Source organism: Phoxinus phoxinus, assembly GCF_949152265.1.
Source record: "Phoxinus phoxinus genome assembly, chromosome: 23".
NCBI classification, from domain to species: Eukaryota; Metazoa; Chordata; class Actinopteri; order Cypriniformes; family Leuciscidae; genus Phoxinus; species Phoxinus phoxinus.
In genome coordinates this window covers 21,853,502-21,872,682 of record NC_136898.1, presented here as the reverse complement: position 1 = coordinate 21,872,682, position 19,181 = coordinate 21,853,502, and the positions used below count along the sequence as shown (strand labels likewise).

The window sequence follows — 19,181 nt, the reverse complement described above, 5'->3', positions numbered from 1 at the left end:
GCAAGACCACTGCGCATTGTGCAGAGCGGTGAGAACCAAAACCAAAACAGTGGAGCAGAACTGGACAAACCGGTTATGCTGCTTTTGTCACCGATACCAGTGTTTTTTCACCTCTTTTATATCCTGGCTTCACCCTTTCCCAAGTAAATGTTTGTACTAAGGAATCCACATTGCATCTGTCAGAGATCTCTTCCTCTTCCTACCTGCAAGTTCGTGTCTCTAAAGCGATCTCCTGTGCTGAATTATTGAGAGTGGCCTGAGCCCCTGCGGTGTCGGGGAGATGGGCTTGTCAACGAGAGACCGAATGAAACGCACACCCAGCCTTCCTGCTGCTCACACACAACCTGTCACCTCTGAGCTGGACACACACACACACACCTCACCGGCGAACCGGACACCTGACCCCTGCTTACGCCCAGACACATGTTTGAGCGGGCCCAAGAACAGGCCAGATCAGTACAACATGATTACAGCACTGGTCCTGCATTACAAAGCAACTTAATAAATGCTTTTTTAAAGGAATAGTTCAGACAAAAAAAATATAATTATAAAAAAAACCCTAAAATTTCTAAATCCGTAGAACACAAAAAGAGAAATTTAAAGGGATAGTTCACCCAAAAATTAAAGTTCTCCATTTCTAAAGTGTATACATTTCTCCGATCTGCTGAACACAAAGGAAGATATTTTGAAGAATGTGGGAAACTGAACAGTTCTGGATCACCATTGACTTCCATTATATATATATATGTCAATGGTGCCTCAAAGCGGCCTGGTTACAAACTTTCTTCAAAATATCTTCCTTTGTGTTCAGCAGAACAAAGAAACTCATACAGGTCTGGAACAACTCGAGGGCGAGTAAACGATGACAGAACTGTAATTTTTGGGTGAACTGTCCCTTTAAATCACTATATTTGAATATCAGGAAACACATGGTTAGAAAACAAGGGTAACTTTGGTTACTTCCGCATTGACCTGATTGACATCTAGTCAACCGCTCTGACATGTTTCAGTTTTGAAGGTTATATTTTCAGCTCTACATTAAGAAGTTCAGCTTGATTGAAACCCCCAAGAGCAGGACTTTCCATGTTGACTTCCTTGTATTGAGTCAAATAATCTTTCCTGCAGTATTACAGTGTTCAAGCAGAACTTGCCCTACATTACTTGTGCCAAGTGATATAGATTTCCCAGAGAGCTGTAACTAAACTTCAGATCATCGGCTCACGCGCAGCCACCCTGCTATTTTCAGTTCTTCCCTCCAGACTGCATATTCTCAGGGTTTTGCTTGATGTTTTCTGCGTTTCTCTCCCTCTCACTTTCTCCCTGGGCTTTTCTGTTCCCTCCAAACGTGGCCTATTTCTCAGATGCATTCCTCCGGCGAGCTCGGTTTGGATCAAACCGCTCCGTGCTGAAGTGTTACCCAAATCCAGCTAGCCTATAAATATCTCCAGCGCTGTCAGAAACCGTACATTTCAGTGTGATCTGACACGCTACACGCCGGCCGTTGCTTCATAGAGCTGTGCGACATGCAGGATCTGAAAACGCTTCCTTCTCCGCATCAAGAACTGAGAACTGTACACGTCAGCACCCGCAAACAGGCTAGCGCATATTAGCGGGGGCCGTTTCTTGGCGACGCTGGTGCTCTGGTTAGCATTACGCAGCCTCCGAGATGGCAGTGGTGCTTTGCATCAGACGCTGCAGACGAGCTCTTCCTGTTGTGAGCAGAGAGTCTCGATAACCGCAGACGGGGGGAGGGGTGGAGGCCAGAGAAGGCCCTGTTGTACTTAAAATGTGACCATTGTTTAATTGGTCATCAGAGCCGGTCCACATAGCGGCGGGAAGTGGGTCAGTGAATTCCCACAAGAGCCACGGATTCACGGCGAATCATTTGCCTTGATCTTCCTCATCAGAGCCTTGCTGAAATCTCAGATGGGTCGCGGCTTGAAGGAAATACTCTCCAAACTACAGGCTGAAAGTCCCTGCTGCACTTCTTCATAGCTGGTGTGTTCAAAAAATGTGTATTCAAAGAAATATATTTAAAAAAAGATACATTATATCCCAATTTCACACTTAATTCTGTGTTACTTGCCATTTCTTGGTAATTAATTGATATTTACCAAAGTAAAATTTATTTCTACAGCCATTTTTTTTATTTAGTATACAAAGTCATACAATTTAGTTTGAGGAACAGACCAAAAGTGAAGCCATTATTTCCTCAAAATCTTTTGCACATTCACACTTACAAGACACTGAGGAAATAGGGCTGTCGCCATATAACTACAGCATTATCATGGCTAAAAGAAGTGACGATAGCAATATCATTGTGAAATCTTAAAATGTAAAAAAAATACGTTATCAGTTTGAATTTGTTTGAATTTTAAATTGTTTTTGTTACAGAAAAAAGCATTAAGGATTATTAACAAGAAGACAGGCTACAGAGAAACACACTAATAGTTTATTTGTCATTTCTGGACTCCTAAAATTCAAAGATCTGGTTGATTTGAAGATTTAGATTTGTATGTGGAAAGCTGAGCAGAGAGTTCTGCCTGACTATGGTTTTACAAAATTGATTCAGTCTTGTATCAGAGGAAGATGGCCATAGAAGGCAATATCATTCATAAAAAAAATTATTTTTTAAATGTTTAAATTAATTTAAAGACAGATGTGCTTGTATATTTACATAATTCAATTGTGGAACGCCTTGGACTATGAACTGAAGTGCTGCAAAAGTGTTTGTAAATTTAAGAATTTATACAAGGAAAAAATATAGGAATGTTACTAGAAAAATTATGACTAACACGCTTAAAATAATGATAATTAAGTGTAAAGAGAGGTATTACTGAAAGTGTTTGGGGTTTGGGGTGAGGATTGGGGTTGATCCATTCATAAAGCAGCTGTTTGTTTTTTTATGTGCACAAATAAGCGACAGGTGCTATGATTTTCTTCCTGTTTTTTTTTTTTTTTTGTTCATGCACGTCATCCACGTTATGAATGAATGAATAAACAGTTACGTATGAATTTTTGTAGGCTAATGAAGCCTAGTAGGCTACAACTGACTCCCATAGTTTACAGCATTAGTTAAGAGATTTGTTTTTGAGAAAATTTGCTGTATTGTACCAGATATCCAAAATAATCAATATTGAACCGAAGCGGAATCGAAATCAAATCGAATTGCTTAACATCTTTAAATTTTGTTAAATTTTGAGTGATTAACTGGCTAAAATAAGATAATAGTGTAGGGAACCAAAATTGTACGAAAAGACCTTGCGTTAGATCAGCGCTTCCTGCAGACACACTCCTGAAAACTCCCACACTGACTCTTCTCTCCGCGCACTTGAGTTGTGCAGTCGTCGTACAGCGGCACACACATATATTCCCATTTTATGACGAGTCTATTGTGGACGGTCAGCCAACTGCTGGATTATTTACCATAGTACTATCATAATATTTCCTTTTTTCTATAAATATGATGGTTACTGTCAATACCAGTGTATTGTGACAGTGTGTGGCTACACAGTTTCACTCCTATGTTCACAGTAACTTGTTTTTAGTAATTTCTGTTTCCTGTAAATATAAGCCTATCTGACATGGTAACCCACATGAAACTAAATACTAGCTTCTGAAAGTGCCACTGTTAGTGAATTGGGCCGTGCACTTTTCCCACCGGTTTCCCAAGGTTTTGAATTTTGATTATTATTGACTATATTAATTATGTTGCTGCTCTAGATTAATGTAAGAGAGCAATGTGAATATGTTGACCAGTTTTGAAGCACTTTTCCTTTAAAGCAGGATTAAAGAATCCCGTTCACCGTTTCCTGTCAGCTTCTCAAGTCACTTTGTTTTTTTAACTATAAGCCCGTACTGCTTTACACGAACTCCAGTGGTAAATGATTCCTGAAAACGATCCCCAGAACAGTGTGCTGGGCTTCACAGTGCCAGCATGCGTGTGAAGGGCTTCCTCCTCCTCCTCCACGGTTCTCTAGGTGTGATTTTTACCCCACAGGTGTTTTTCTCTGGAAGATTTCCGACCTGTTTTTATGGCACATGATCCCGGTAACCTTGAGGCGCTGTCGTTGTGTAGCAGTGCTGCGGTGTCTGTCACATTGTCCACTGTTTTCTCCCCACCATACTCCCACTGTAACCATGGCAATGGCGGTGACCCAAAGGGTTAAAGGCTTCCCGATGGGCTGGCGTTTTCCGGATAAAGAGAGCCGTGTGGACGATGGGCACAAAAGAGGGAGGACAGATTGTGGGAGGTCTGTTTGATGTGACTGTTGTGCCATTAGGCAAATCTCTCTTGCCCCTTCCCTGCCCCCTCGTACACACACACACACACACACACACACACACACACACACTTGGATGCGCCAACATGCACAGTTACGATAAGTGAGAAGAATAGTTACAGTTTTGGTGCTTGTAAAACTTTCCATCGCTATGCTGGAGTGTTGTGGCTGGTTGCCAGGGTGATGCCGTGCACTTGCATTTCTGAGTGTTTTTAACCTGTTGCTGTGCGGTTGCTAGGCTGTGCATGAGCTGTGCTGATCGAGAGAGACCCATGATCGGGTACAACTTACTCACTGGCTCTTAAATATTGCCTCTGACAATAATATCTCTTGTAAGATCCGTTTTTATCTTTTCTCAAATTCCTGTTTGTTTTGTTTTTCTCATTTGAATAGTTCTGCATTACATTTTGAAGGTTTAATTAAATATTAAGAATCATGAAGCATGTCTAATCAATTGAATTCATAATGATAATTGAATTAGTCATTTATTATAATTTTTACAATAATTTTTTTTTTTTCCAGAAATTCTTTGGTGTCTGTTTTAATGTTTCTAGATATATGATTTGATACAAATTGATCAAAAACAGTAATCAAAGAAAGTTGATAGGATTGATTACATGTTTGTGACTGTTTTGAAGTGTATTTTTGAAACCGTCTTTGGTTCACTTCAGTTTCAGGGAGGAAAAAACTCATCAATGGTGTTGACTGATGAATTTGCACTTTGTTTATCCTAAAGATTATTAAAAACACCACATAGACATATAAACAACATTAAAAGCTTTCGCCACATGGGATCTAATCTGCATTGCTAATGGTCATACAAAGGTAACATTGGTTGATCTCTAGTTGCTAGTAGCCCTTGATCTCCAGGGAACTACACTAACCTTTTCCACTGGTGGCACTTGCGGTACTAACTTTTTCAGTTACTGGCGCAAAACATGATTTGGTCGCACAAATTAATTATAGTAAGCCGCTCTGGATAATAATGAACAATAATGAAACCGTATTGCATACAGATGTGCTTTTTATTTTACTTGCCATCTTTTAAACCACATGCCGCCTTGTTTTCTTTAACATTGGTTGGGATAGATTTACTGCAATAGAAAATACTGTACACAATAATGTGCTAAATTAATTTCTTTTGGATTTCAACATGCTATGGTTGGCACAGATGGGCAGACTCCTGAACTCTTAAAATAAATATAATCAATAAAATAATATAATAAAAGATTTTCAGCAGCTATTGACTATTCGGTATTAAAGATACAAAAAAAACAATGCATATCCACTTCACAATTAAGTGAAATATAATAAGCCACAAATAAGGCTATATTATAAGCTACATTGAACTTAATTATCAATTGAGATTCCTCACTTGCTCGGTTTGCTTGACGCCGAAATGCAGTGCGGAGTGCTGCTATGTACATGTCTCTACACTTCCCGTGCTTCATTCTGTCATTGTGAAGCTTCAATTTACATGAAGCTGCGTTTACATGGACACTTATAATCGGATTGACGGCTCAATCGGACTAAAATAATCTTCATGTAAACGCCTTAATCGATCGGATTGAGCTCGATCCGAATGCAATTTCGATCGGATTGAAAGGGGTGGTTTATTCCTTTTGTAATGCGATCGAGAGAACATGTCAACACTTGATCGGATTGAAAACCGAAACTAAAAGGACTGCGCATGTACAATGGCGTATGACGCGCGGAACGAGCTGTTCTTCCTGTTGAATAAAGTGTCGTATAAATGAGTGTCCCGTCATTCTAAAATTCTCATGTCACTCAGCGCCTGTGAAGTGAAGCAGGACAACGTCCCACTAATTGTTTTGGATTCTCATCCACAGACGACTGGTTTTGGCCGCGGGGAGGGGCATTTTTACTGCGTGATAAATATAAGCAGCACGGCAAAACGGTTCAATGCTCATTGTCTCCAAATCATGACCAGAGACGGATTCATATTACGTCTGCTGTTTAAAACAAATAAAGAACCAATAGAGGAGAATGGTTATGCGCGAACAGCGGGAAACGTGTGACATATAAACGCGCACATCAACCCGATTAAGTCGCGGGGCTGAAGCCAACTTTGTGTTGAATGCTCAGAGCACGTTATAAAACGTATTCTTAAAATCCAAATTTCTGTTTTAATAAAACATAAGGTAGGTACAAAAATAATCAGTGATACATTTGCGACCCATTAAAAATCAGGGTCGCAATGGCATTTCAAAAGGTCGCATATGCGACCATTTTGGTCGCAGTGTAGTTCCCTGATCTCTGATATCCTGGTCTCTAGATTTGGCTCAGCCCTCTTTCGATGTGTTTTGCTTCGTGTAGAGGCCATGTGGTGTTCATTACCATTGCCCTGGTGAGCGGCATTGCTCCTTAGAGACATTCTCATCAATGTATCGCATGGCACGCGTCACATGATGCTGTCAGCACCAATACAGGAAGTAAAACCATGTTTTCCCACGCACTGAAAATATCTAAATTATGCATGCCTGTGTTTAAACCTCAGGAGAGTAAATGCCTAGAATGAAAAGAGCAAATAATTGCGAGTTGCTCAGTCTCTGGCCTGGATGCTGAATGATCTCTCAGCTCTTCCTCCCTGAAGCTCTTACACACACACACACACACACACTGTGTGGACGACCGGGCGTTGATTGCATCAGCATTTCCCTCCGCTAGTGGACGTCACCCGCCGCGTGTTTATTATGGCTGATAAGAGGAGGCAGCGTGCTCTTATTCGCTATCTGCACAAACTTTCCACAACAGCCACACACACACACACACACACACAGTAGTTGTGAAAGTTGAACGGCGGTGGCTGTTATGACCTTACGAAGCCTGACCAAGGGGTTCACTAGCCTCACACAGTTGCACTCTTAACATTGCTTCCAGAAAGTGCTGTTTGACTATTTTCTGTTGAACCGTGAGGAGATTTCCTGCAGAAAGTTCCTGGTGTTCTTTTCCATCATGTCTTTGCCAGCAGTTAGGGGATGTTGAGCTTGAAAATGCCAAAATACAACATCAAAAGCACCGTAAATCTAGCCCACGTGCTGTATATCACTTTATTATAAATAAAGTGTGAAAGAAATTACGAGCATGCAATGTTGTCGATTAGTAAATCATGAAATTTCCAAAAACCTGCCATTTATGTAACTGGTGCGTCGTGTGTTTGCTGGGAAGGATTTGCATGTGGACTGAATGATCTTTATTCTGTTCATCGGGAGCAGTTTCCATATGTAAAGTGTGGTATAAAAACAACAACAGGAAATATCACAGACTCCGCAGACTCACAACTGTGTGTTAAAGGTTAGGAAGTTCTCTTCAAATATCAGATAATTTGAGCTTTTTGTGGCGAGGCAAGGTTAGTTCAGGCAGTAAAATATCACCAACTTGAACACCACGAGTGCACATAAGTTTTAAACGATTTTTAAAAGATGTTTACTTTGCTTCATCTTGAAAACTCTTTATTTGTCGTTGACCCATTCCTGCTCAAAGTTAAAAAAAAAAAATTAAGGAACATACCGACTTTTTGGGACTAAAGCTTATTCACTGTAACTTAATCAAATCCAAAATAAAAGTTTGTGTTTACATAATATATGTGTGTGTATTGTGTATAATTATTTTGTATATACAAATACACACACATGCATGTATATATTTGCATGTATATACTGCTATATATTTTTATATGATTTATATTATGTATAAATAGAACTACTTTATTTTTAAATAAAAAAGTCTTAAATATATACATGCATGTGTGTGTATTTATATATACAAAATAATTTGCCTATACACAATACACACACCTATATTATGTAAACACAAACTTTTATTTTGGATTTGATTAATCGCGATTAATCGTTTACAGCCCAGAGTTATATTAGTCCATACATACACTTTTCATCTCCGTGCGTGCCGTAACTCTCTCTGGCGCACACACCGCTAGCCTAGCTTAGTAGCAGTGCTTCGCCTTCTGAGAATATAGTTCCCAGTGTGTATACGGTTAGAAGATGGCGGTGTCTCATGTGACCTTGTTATTTGTACACGCTGTGACTATACAAATCACAACATGTAAATAGGAAAATGTTGGCGTTATTTTGTCTCTTATTGGGAGCAGTATGCTAGCTGGAGCCATTTACCTCCAGTCTTTGTGCTAAGCTAAGCTAGCAGTGTGTGCGTCAGACAGAGTTACGGCACGCACGGAGATGAGAAGGGTGTGTGTGGACTTATCTAACTCTGGGGATACGGCGAATAAGCGAAAGTCCCCAAAAGTAGGCGTGTTCCTTTAAACATATTATAAAGAAATCTATATTCGAGCAAAATGTGTATTTGTCTACAAAACGTATTTCAAGCATTTAAGCCTTACGATCAAAGCGTTTGAAATGTAATGAAGCAGAAGGTGTGAATGAGTTTGACTGGTCGTGCACCACAGTGACTTCCATTGAAGGAGTGATAGTTTGGATGCCCTCGGTCCAAACACTTCTGCACACGTGATGAAGAGTTGTGCTGAGGAGGAGGAGGAGGAAGGTCACATTCTCCACACTCCTCCTCCACAAGGATCTCATTGATGCAGCCGCATTCCTGTGTCCGTGATGTAATCCCGCTCTTCTTCCTCATCAGATTCATCACATGACCTCGAAACGGCACACGTAACAACTGGTTGGAAACGGAAATCTCTCTCACTTTTTCTCACACTTCTCCCTTTGACGCGCTACAATGCCGCCAGAGGCTGAGAGGGCTTGCGTCTCTTTTGTGCGCTGAAATCCACGTCTAAAAGCAGATACTCTAGACGCCCTGTCACAATACCGCAGGACTCATGTAATCACGACAGTGTGTGTGTGTGTGTGGAAACACAATGGTGCGCCTGGACCCGCTCCAAGAGGAACTCGGCTCGCGGGCTGTGTTTTTACTTTCCCTAAATGATTCATACAATATGATCACCAATCTCTTCATTTATTATCCAGTACTATTGACCTGTCATTTTCATCAAATATTACCCATGTATGCCTGACCTTGACTTGTGTATTCCTGTATCAAGTGTGTTTAATATCCAATGACGGCTTCTATTGTCTGGCGCAGTGTAGCTTAGCGCTCAGAGATCTCGCCTTCCTCCCAAACGATTGCAGGAGATGCACTGATTATATTGACTAGCTGCCGTTTTATGATGGATATGGTTATTTTTATATTCAAATGTCCAGAAACTGATATATTCAGAACAGATTGTAATTGTTTACTTTCTGTTTTTGAAATAACTACATCACTATTAGGCTACGGAAATAAAAACATATGTATTAGGAGTATAGTTAGTATTATAAATTGTTGTAGTAGTAGTAATAATATGCATTTATTATAAATAATAAGTTGGTATAAAATCTTATTACATTTTTATTACAATTCTTATCTTATAAAATTAGTAAATATTTATTAAACATTATTTCTGTTTTTTAAGCTGTTTTTCACGTAATGAAGCTTATTATGTATTTAATGTAAAAAATATATATAATTTAGTATTGCGTGAGCGTCAGACTTTTCTCCTGCAACATCTGATTATTTTCATTAATAACTTTAGAGAATCGTTTACAATCGCTCTAAACAAAACCAACCAACCAATCTTTAAATCTCTTCTTTGTCTTGAACTCTGACGTGTCCAAGTCGCTGTGGCACTGATATAGCTAAAATCTGGAGGAACACTTATATATCAATGCACATGTATAGAAATTACGGTGTCTGTTTACAGATTGATTGTTAATTCGTACTATATACAAAGTCAACACTCTTTGATTTTTTTTTTTTTTTTTATGGATGTTATTCCTAGAAAGAAAGATTTCCTTCAAGTGTAGTAACTATTTTCTGTGAATCACTTCCTGTGATGTGGGCTGTTGCGTAATGGTGACCAGTAACCAAAGAGACTTCCAGGCATTGCTTGAGTGACTTTTTTCGAGTGACTTGCAGTTTATGCTCTTTGTTCCTGATCCAATTGATTTTGATAAAAGTTCAATACTGCATTTTTCTTGTCGAATATCCTGTCAGATTCACAAGTTAAATACATTGTTGACCAACAATTCACCTCAACTTTAGTCAATGGGGACTGACGTGTGAAAGGTGTAGATCTGAGTTTCTGTGGTTTTATGACGACTGTTTTTGATCGTTTTCAGCTGATTTCTGTCAGCAGATTTCAGATCACTCGTACTTCTGAATCGCATTTGCTGTGGCGCCTCATTTAAATGCAGATTGAAGTGCTCTTCTTCATGACGGTCCACACACAAACAACACCAGAGAACACTTGTGTGTACAGCAGGCAATTGTTGTTGCCACTGTGTTTGGATAAATAGAGCAGCACCTCGTGAAAACCACTGTCAATTCATGAGCAAACCTTGCGCCGTCCTTTTTGATGCCATATCGAGGACTTTTTTTTCCATTTCAACAGAATGAAAGGACATTGTATAATGATGCTGTTTTTCAGGCCAACCAATGAATATAAAGGTTTTAATGAATGTTAATGTGCTCCTCCCAGTGCTCTTGTAGATTAATTGTCGGCTTTATTCACAGTATGTTTATGCCTGAAAGAGTGTTAATCTCGCCAACAAAATTACTGACGGAAACATTCATTTGTTCATTGACAAAATAAAAAAAATCCTTCAACAGCACACTACCAAAAATGGGTAAAAAAATGCGTCATTCTAGTATATTTTCTAGTAATGCACTAGCAATGCTTTTAGAAAAAAGAAAATGTAAAATTCAGCTGTGATCATAACGTGTAGCTCACGTTGTGAATGTTGATGCAACAACAACGCACATAAGCAGACATGTTTCACACACTGCATTGTTTGTTGATATATCAAACATAAAATCATGTTGATACATTTTTCAACTTTTTTTTTTGCTTTATGACGCATTGGTAAGTAAGTAAAATGTATTTATATAGCACATTTATCACAGCAAAGCTGACCAAAGCACTGAACAAAGTCAAAGAATAAAATTAAATAAACAACACATACGATACAATAAACAATGGAACATAGATAAAAAACAAAAAAAAATGAAATGTCTGGGAATAAAAATGTTTTCAACTTCATTTTAAAGGTTATGATAGACGTTGCAAGACGAATGTCCAGAAACATTACAGTCAATGAAAATGTTGTTTTGTAGAAAAATTACGAAATTGAAAGGACATTTTTGCCAATAGAAAACCACTAAAATGGTCTAAAGTGACACGTGTGTTTTATATCATTTAAAATTATTTTTCTTTTAATTAGCAGCGACGTAAACAATACCCACTTGAAATCAATTACGAATGGTAAAAAGCTGATTCCTCGCTCAGTGTGTAACTAACTAAGCTGTAAACCAAGCTGTTTTGGCAGCACTATCGCGTATCCCAGTGTTCATTTCCTTGAATAATTAACGTTGATGAGATGCTGATCTTGTTGTTCTCCTTCGCTAGTGCCTGAGCTGTCGTGAGGATGAGCAGCAAGCGGAGTCTGTTTGTGCGGCTGGTGCCGTGCCGCTGCCTGCGGGGCGAGGAGGAGACCGTCACCTCGCTGGACTACTCTCACTGCAGTCTGGAGCAGGTGCCCAAAGAGATCTTCGGCTTCGAGAAAACCCTGGAGGAGCTCTACCTCGACGCCAACCAGATCGAAGAGCTGCCCAAAGTACGAGTGCACTCGCACCATTCACACGCTTGCGCCGCACGTCTCCAAAAAGTTTGTTTAGTGCTTAGGCGGTGAAACTTGACCTTTTTTTGTTAGTTGGCAGCAGTATTGGGGGAAAGGTGATTTTAAAAAGTAATGCATTACAATATTGTGTTACTCAACGAAAAAAGTAACTTGCATTACTTGGTTACTTTTAGGGCTGTCACTTTTGTGAAAAAATCCTGTTTGAGTTTTGAGAAATAAGTGTTCATTGAATCGATTGTAAAAACAGGCATTAGGACGAACCAGAGCCGTTAAATATGCGAACGTAAAGAGGCCGCTTGAGACGTGCACAAGTCAGCAATATTTCTGATGATTTATTGGCGTGAAGTTTCGTGCACAATGACAAACAGGAGTGCAACATTCTGGAAAAACAATAAGCAGAGTGGACTGCCATAACATCAATGAAAAACACTACCATTATTAGAGTGTTTACCATTAGAAATGTCCAACTAATTTCTCCTGTGTAGGCGAGTGTATCCCGAATCTGTATCTGTGTGCATGAGACCGTCTGAATACCGGCAGAATTCATATTTTTGTTGTAAAAAGAGGCGCATTATGCAGAAGTATAGTTTGCTGGTGTGTGTTTGTCAGAGCCTGCAGTCGCTGTGTGACGCGCGTTCGCTAATTAACGTGAATTGTGACGAGCTGGACGCGCGCCGAGAGAAGGCCGTTAAAATCCATTCCCTATTTTCGCTTTCGAAACTTGTTGGTCGGTCCGATCGATCGTGTAATCGATTTTTGAACGTAAAGTGACAGTCCCAAGTTACTTTATAATGAAAAGTAATGTTGCATAACTTTTGCATTACTTTTTTCTCATCTGGGCTGGGCTTGCTTGCTTTTAATTAAATGTTCTATTTTGGGCAAATGTAAAGGCCCCTTCCCACCAAAAGTGAATAAGGAAATGCAAATTCACGTCTGTACTAGAGGGCGTTACTCAGAAAAACAGGAAGCAGGGGAAGAAAGTTCAACACTTACATCAGCAATAAAAATAAAACTTAGACACAAATGTGATGTTTACCTAAAGTCATGTTTGCTTATCATAATGGTTGAATTGGATCATCAAAGGTCTGCCGCAAAGACATTGGTTAATAAAGTGAGATTAAATACACACACTTACTCACGATTTCTCTTAACATGCGGACTGGAGAGCTGTCTGTCAATAAACGGGAAAACAAAGTAACTTGCGTTACTTATTTGATAAAGAAAATCTGATATTTTGTTGTAAATTTAAAAGTGATGTTTTAGTTTACAATTCACATGAATAAGTAATCTGATTACCGAACTCGTGTTACTTGTATATGGGCAGTTTTTTGCGTTTTGATTGTATTATATCCTATAAATATATTGAAATATTTACATATTTGATCTGAAATGGTTTAAAATCTCGTTATAATGTTTTTCAGTAACCATCAATCACAATATATATTGTGAGATATAAACTCAGGACTGCGAGAAATAGACACAATTGTGTTGTAAACTCACTATTCTCTGGAAGTCTGAATTGCGAGACATTAACTGGCAGGATATCTCGGAGCGATTCGGTTTTCTCTACTTATCATATAAACCGTTTCCACTGGGCTGAATTTATTTTTTTATCCACGTGTTTCTTGTCCTCCATCAGAAATGGCCTTGTGTTGTTTTCCTTAGACCGGATGTGATGACATGAAGGTCCATCGAGAACTGATCATGTTTTAAACCTGATTTTGCTTCGACTGTTTCACCAAAAAAATCTATTTTAAATGAGTCCAACTCTTCTGCAAAGAGCTGAACATTAATATAAAGTTTCATTCTTCTGAACATTTTCCATGAATGTTTCTCAAACGTCTGTCTCTCCATTTCTAATCCTTCACAGCAACTTTTCAACTGCAGTTTGCTCTACCGATTGAGTCTACCGGACAATGACCTAGCGGTGTTGCCACCGGCCATCGCAAACCTCACCAATCTCAGGGAGCTCGACATCAGCAAGAACAGTAAGCAAGCGGCCCACTCACCCCCTCTCTCTCTCTCTCTCTCTCTCCTTCCTGGAGTCCAGTTACGCTTCTGAACAGAACCAGAGGCATATTGATATCTGTACGGACTCACCGGCCGCTCATCCACTAGTTCAGCTCATCTCAAGCGCCACGGTTCACATTTCAGTTTACACTGCGAATCCTAGTAAAGCAGCATTTTGTTTTCATGTGTCATTCATTGGTTTAGAATTATAGTTGATATCAGACAGAAACCAGACGTATAATTCAAGACTAGAGCCAGTTATTATACATCTTATTCAGTACTGTAAAAGTGCTAAAAGCATTTAATGCTAATCAGACATGTGGTGTTTGTGTGTGCAGTGTGTTTTATGTCAGTGTCATGGTAGTAACACGCTTGGTGCATGTTTTATAGATTTCTTTTTCCCTTTCACATAATTCAGTAATCATCATAATTTAGGTTTAATCAGCTTAAAAAATCTATATTCCTTCCAATTGAAATTGGACATTGCTTTAGCATGGAAACACTTTAAATCCTTTCAGCGGGTTCAGTTTGTGTGATATTAACTTCAAATTTGAAACACAGCTTGGTGAACATGGCCTTGATTTTCTAGGATTTTTTTTTATATATATAATTTTATTTTAATGAAAAATATTTAGTTGAGTACATTTGCTTTACAGTTTATTTCTATACCTTTTTTTACACTTTGAAGTACTTTGACTTCGGCTATAATCTGCCTTCATTAATTTACATCCATTGAAGATCAGATCTATGCTGAACAATGTGTGACCGTTAACAGAATATTGTGCTAATAGCTTAGCAACATGCTAGCATCTCTTAACCCCTGGGTTCAGTTTGCCTATGAAGACCACATCTCTCTAGGGATTGGAAGAGCCGTTGTTTACACTATTACACGGTTTATTCTTGCTCTGCTTTGGAAAGTTAAATAATACCCACTAGCTTTGATATCCTGTAAACTGATGGCAATCTGTGGAAACAATTTATTCAGTTCTTAAGCATAAGTGAAGACCGCAACACACACTGAAATCACTGAGTCTCTGTTTACACACACTTCATCTGTCAGCTGGTGCGCTGCAGAATCTGATAAAGTAATGACAGACGGTGACACACTGCACAGGAAACCTGTTTATTTCGTGGTCACATCCTAATAGTGGGGATTTTGAGTTGTTTATCGTGATGTTTTAGTTTTTTTTACTTTTAGCACTGATGCTTTAATTAGCATGATGCTGTGCTTTGGCTGTTAGATGGTTTGTCTTGAGTTATTGTCGCATCTTGCACTGAACCCAGCCTAGTTTTACAGGGTTTCCTTTACACCAATTAGCTGACTATATTGAATATATTTAGTTTTTGCACATGCTTAATTTGCAAAGGAAGCTGCTGGTAGATTTGGGGCAATTTAATACAATTTCTTACATTTACTGTCAAAAAAAAAAAATCTAAAGCTGGACGTGTTTGTTTTTAGAAAAGCCGCTTTGTGTAATGACACATCAGAAGTGCTGTACAGTAAACCAGAGCGAGCGCAGGACCACCTGGTGCAGATCTGAGAGAGCGTGTGTGTGTGTGTGTGTGAATGCAGACCCACCTGTGGTTTTCTCTGCTCAGGGGTTTAGCTTGCATCCGAGTGCTTTGGAGGAAGGATATCTTAACATAACTTTAATGTCACACTCCAGCTCCTGTGGTTAGGAGGACAGGAAGTGTGCAGTCTAGCTCTAGCGCTGCATGAGCTCGAGTTGTTTCTAAACACAGCGTTAGGTGTCGATTTAGAGAGAAACCTAGCTGAGAAATGGTTACTTAACATGTTATGTATTTTTAAGTGGGCCACAGATCGGGACCTTGTTTGAATTGCAGCTGTTTATTTTGGCATATTCAAATTATGATTCCAAATAATACTTCTAGTCCATAACCCCTTAACAATTGTATAATAAAACTTATTTTACAATACTGGTCAACATTTTAAAAAGCTTTTATATTATGTTCAACAAGGCTGCATTTATTTGATTAACAATTTTTATAAGTAAAAGTAATATTGAGAAATATTATCACAATTTTTACAATTGTCTTCAGCGTCACATGATCCTTCAGAAATCATTCTGATATGATGATTTGATGTGCAATTATTATCAGTTATTATTGGTGCTCAGTTATTAATAATGGTTCTAATAAAATCAATGTTAAAAACAGTTTTTGCTGCTTAATATTTTTGTGGAAACTGATACATACTTTGAGCAGAAAGTTCAAAAGCACAGCATTTATTTGAAATGGAAATCTTTTGTAACATTTTAAATGTATTTAATGTCACTTTTGATCAATTTACTGCATCCTTGATGAATAAAAGTATTTTTATTTTTTATTTTATTTTTTTAACTGACCACAAAAATGTTTACGGTAAAAATGTCTTTGATCACAGGAATAAATTACATTTTAACATATATTCACATAAAAATAAAGTTTCTAATGCAATTTCACAGAATTAGTGTTATTATTACTGTAATCTTTTACTCTTAATTTTGATCTAATAAATGCAGCCTTGGTGAGCAGAGAGACTTCTTTTTAAAATATATATTTTTTTTTAAATTGTAATAAAAATCATAAAAAATTATAATAGTTCCAAACTTTTCCTGGTAGTGTTGGTCAAATTCCATCACATTTATTTAAACTCTGGAGCTTTTTTTATTATTATTATTTTTTTTAAATATATATATATATAGTGTAATTTTCCAGGATCTTTCTTTATTAATGTGCCATCTGAAAGTCCGTTGCGAATTTTCCATCATGCATTGGATAATGTGTTTGTTCCGTCTTTCTCTTGTTTAATCCCGACAGCTAATGCTCCGTTGACTTGGATTCAGAAAACACCATCTGAGTATTTTAGTGCAGTGTTCTCTCCGCATCGACACACAAATGCAGTCATTCAAGATGTTGTAACTGAACCGAATACAAATTGTTCATTTGAAAGTCATTTTATACCTTAGGCACAAAGAAGAACAACATAAAACCGCAATTAATCAAGTTCATTATTTTGTTTGTTTTATATTTCAGGCATCCAGGAATTCCCTGAAAATATCAAGAACTGTAAAGTCCTGACCATCGTTGAAGCGAGTGTGAACCCCATATCAAAGTGGGTATAGTGTGTGTCTTTGTAACTGTGTGTGTGTGTGTGACTGTGAGTGTGATGTAATGAAAGTGCTCTGGTGTCTCCACAGACTCCCAGAAGGCTTCACGCAGCTCCTCAGTCTGACCCAGCTCTACCTGAACGATGCCTTCCTAGAGTTTCTACCAGCCAGCTTCGGCAGGTCAGACACACACACACACACACACACACACACACACACACACACACACACACACACACACACACACACACAGATTCACACTCACCAACAATCCTAAAGAGAACAAGATAATCCAGTCTCCTGGTTCAGATCAGACAGCATCTAGATTCAAGATTGGCCAAAGTATGTTCTACATTAAAATATAAAATGGACAAAACTGTTCTACAAAACACTGAAAAGGTTTGCCAAGCACACTCAAAACTGGTTTAACTTGCATCATCCAGCGTGTTGATTTAGGCAAGCTGTAAATCTGTTAAAATGACACATGCAAAATTTCCTCAGAAAGCACTTCCTAACATTCCTGGAGCTTGAATCATATTTAACAGCTCAGAAATGGTGCTCTCCTATGAAAGTGCAGTGCAGTTGCAGTGACAGATCGTGCAGTGGTATGTTTGACATGTAATCATGCACACACAGCCTGAAATAGACTTCACATGTGTCTCAGTTCCTGCTGAAGGTCACGTGAGGACAACAATCGGCATACTAAAAAGACCACAGTATATTTAGAGCATGTAGTTAGTCAGTATGCCATTATAGAGACATAAAATAGTAAAGTGCTTAAAGTTTGCGACCGAGGGGATTTCAGAATAAAGGTGCTATTACATTTATTGTTCAATTTTACTTAACATTTGTGTTATATTTGAAACAACAAGTTATTTTATTTTAAACTGATCAGTCACAAAATACATTCGTTTTTTGTTTGCAATGCATAAACTGCATCAGCATTAATTACTCTTAGTAGATGTCCGTTTATATAAATAACATATATTTATATATATTTTTCTGTCTTTCTCCGTTTCCTCAGACTAACCAAACTGCAGATTCTGGAAGTGCGGGAGAACCAGTTAAAGATGTTGCCAAAGTAAGTGCGACTCTGGGATTCATTTGAATTACTCAAAATATTAAATTGATGATTCGTGCTACTGCACTCCTTCTGATAATCGCACTATAAATACAGGCAAACATCTCTCTCTCTGTCTCCACGGCATCATATTGTTCGGTCTTACATAAGAGGCTCTGAAGTGACATGCTGTGACAGGTTTTATAATCATTTCTGGCTCCGGAGCCAATAGTGCATCACATGAGGGCTCGTTTGTTTGGTTTTGTGTGTGAGAGCCACAGAGACGATCTCCGTGTGCCTCCGACTCCTCCGTCCTGAAACACACAGGCCTCGAGTGTGTTAGTCCTGCAAAGATCAAAACGACTCATTACAGAACTAAATGTTTTAAACAAAAACCACTTGAGCAGAATGTCTCTGTTTTAGAGCACATTAACTAACCACAAAACCCACAGCACCGTAAATCAGCTGTTAAATCTGTTTTTTTTCTTTCTAGGGTCAACATTTTTAATCTTATTAATTACACAATGTTGCGATTTAAAGATAATTTAACCGCAAAAAATAGGTTAAAGTCATTATTGTGTTGAATGAGAAAAGCGTCAAAGACATTACAAACCTTTAGGCTATGAGGGTGTGATGACAGATTTTTTATTTTTGGGTGAACTATACCTTTAATGTGTTTATTTTACATATTGATTATTAATATGTAATTAAATAATACTCTAAATAAGAAACTAAAACTGGCAGTATATGTCTAAATGAGTGAGTCATTCATTCATTTGATTCGTGCAAACGACTGGTCCAGTCATTCAGGAAGTAAATGGCTCTCTTTATGAATGGGTCATTGAATCATTTGTTCACTCGATTGATTCGCTCAAAACGTGGATTCATTCAGAAACTGTGTTTCTCTCGGAGACGCACAATCATTCTCCTGTGGCTTTATATGTAATATTTTCATTATCAAAGACGGACATTATTGTATCTAAAATATAACACAATATACTTCTTATTTGTTCAACTGTTGTATAAAATCACA

The 19,181-nt window shown here is 38.3% G+C and overlaps 1 protein-coding gene across 2 annotated transcripts in view; it reads left to right on the top strand.

Moving 5' to 3' along the window:
• The window catches only part of erbin (erbb2 interacting protein), a 76,517-nt gene that overhangs the window by 27,900 nt on the left and 29,436 nt on the right, over nucleotides 1-19,181 (top strand). For both annotated transcript variants that reach the window (XM_079600160.1, XM_079600159.1), the window contains exons 2-6: nucleotides 11,737-11,944; nucleotides 13,839-13,956; nucleotides 17,015-17,093; nucleotides 17,179-17,268; nucleotides 18,113-18,169. In XM_079600160.1, coding sequence (XP_079456286.1) covers nucleotides 11,756-11,944; nucleotides 13,839-13,956; nucleotides 17,015-17,093; nucleotides 17,179-17,268; nucleotides 18,113-18,169 — 533 coding nt within the window. In that variant the 5' untranslated portion in view covers nucleotides 11,737-11,755. The remainder of the gene's footprint in view (nucleotides 1-11,736; nucleotides 11,945-13,838; nucleotides 13,957-17,014; nucleotides 17,094-17,178; nucleotides 17,269-18,112; nucleotides 18,170-19,181) is intronic.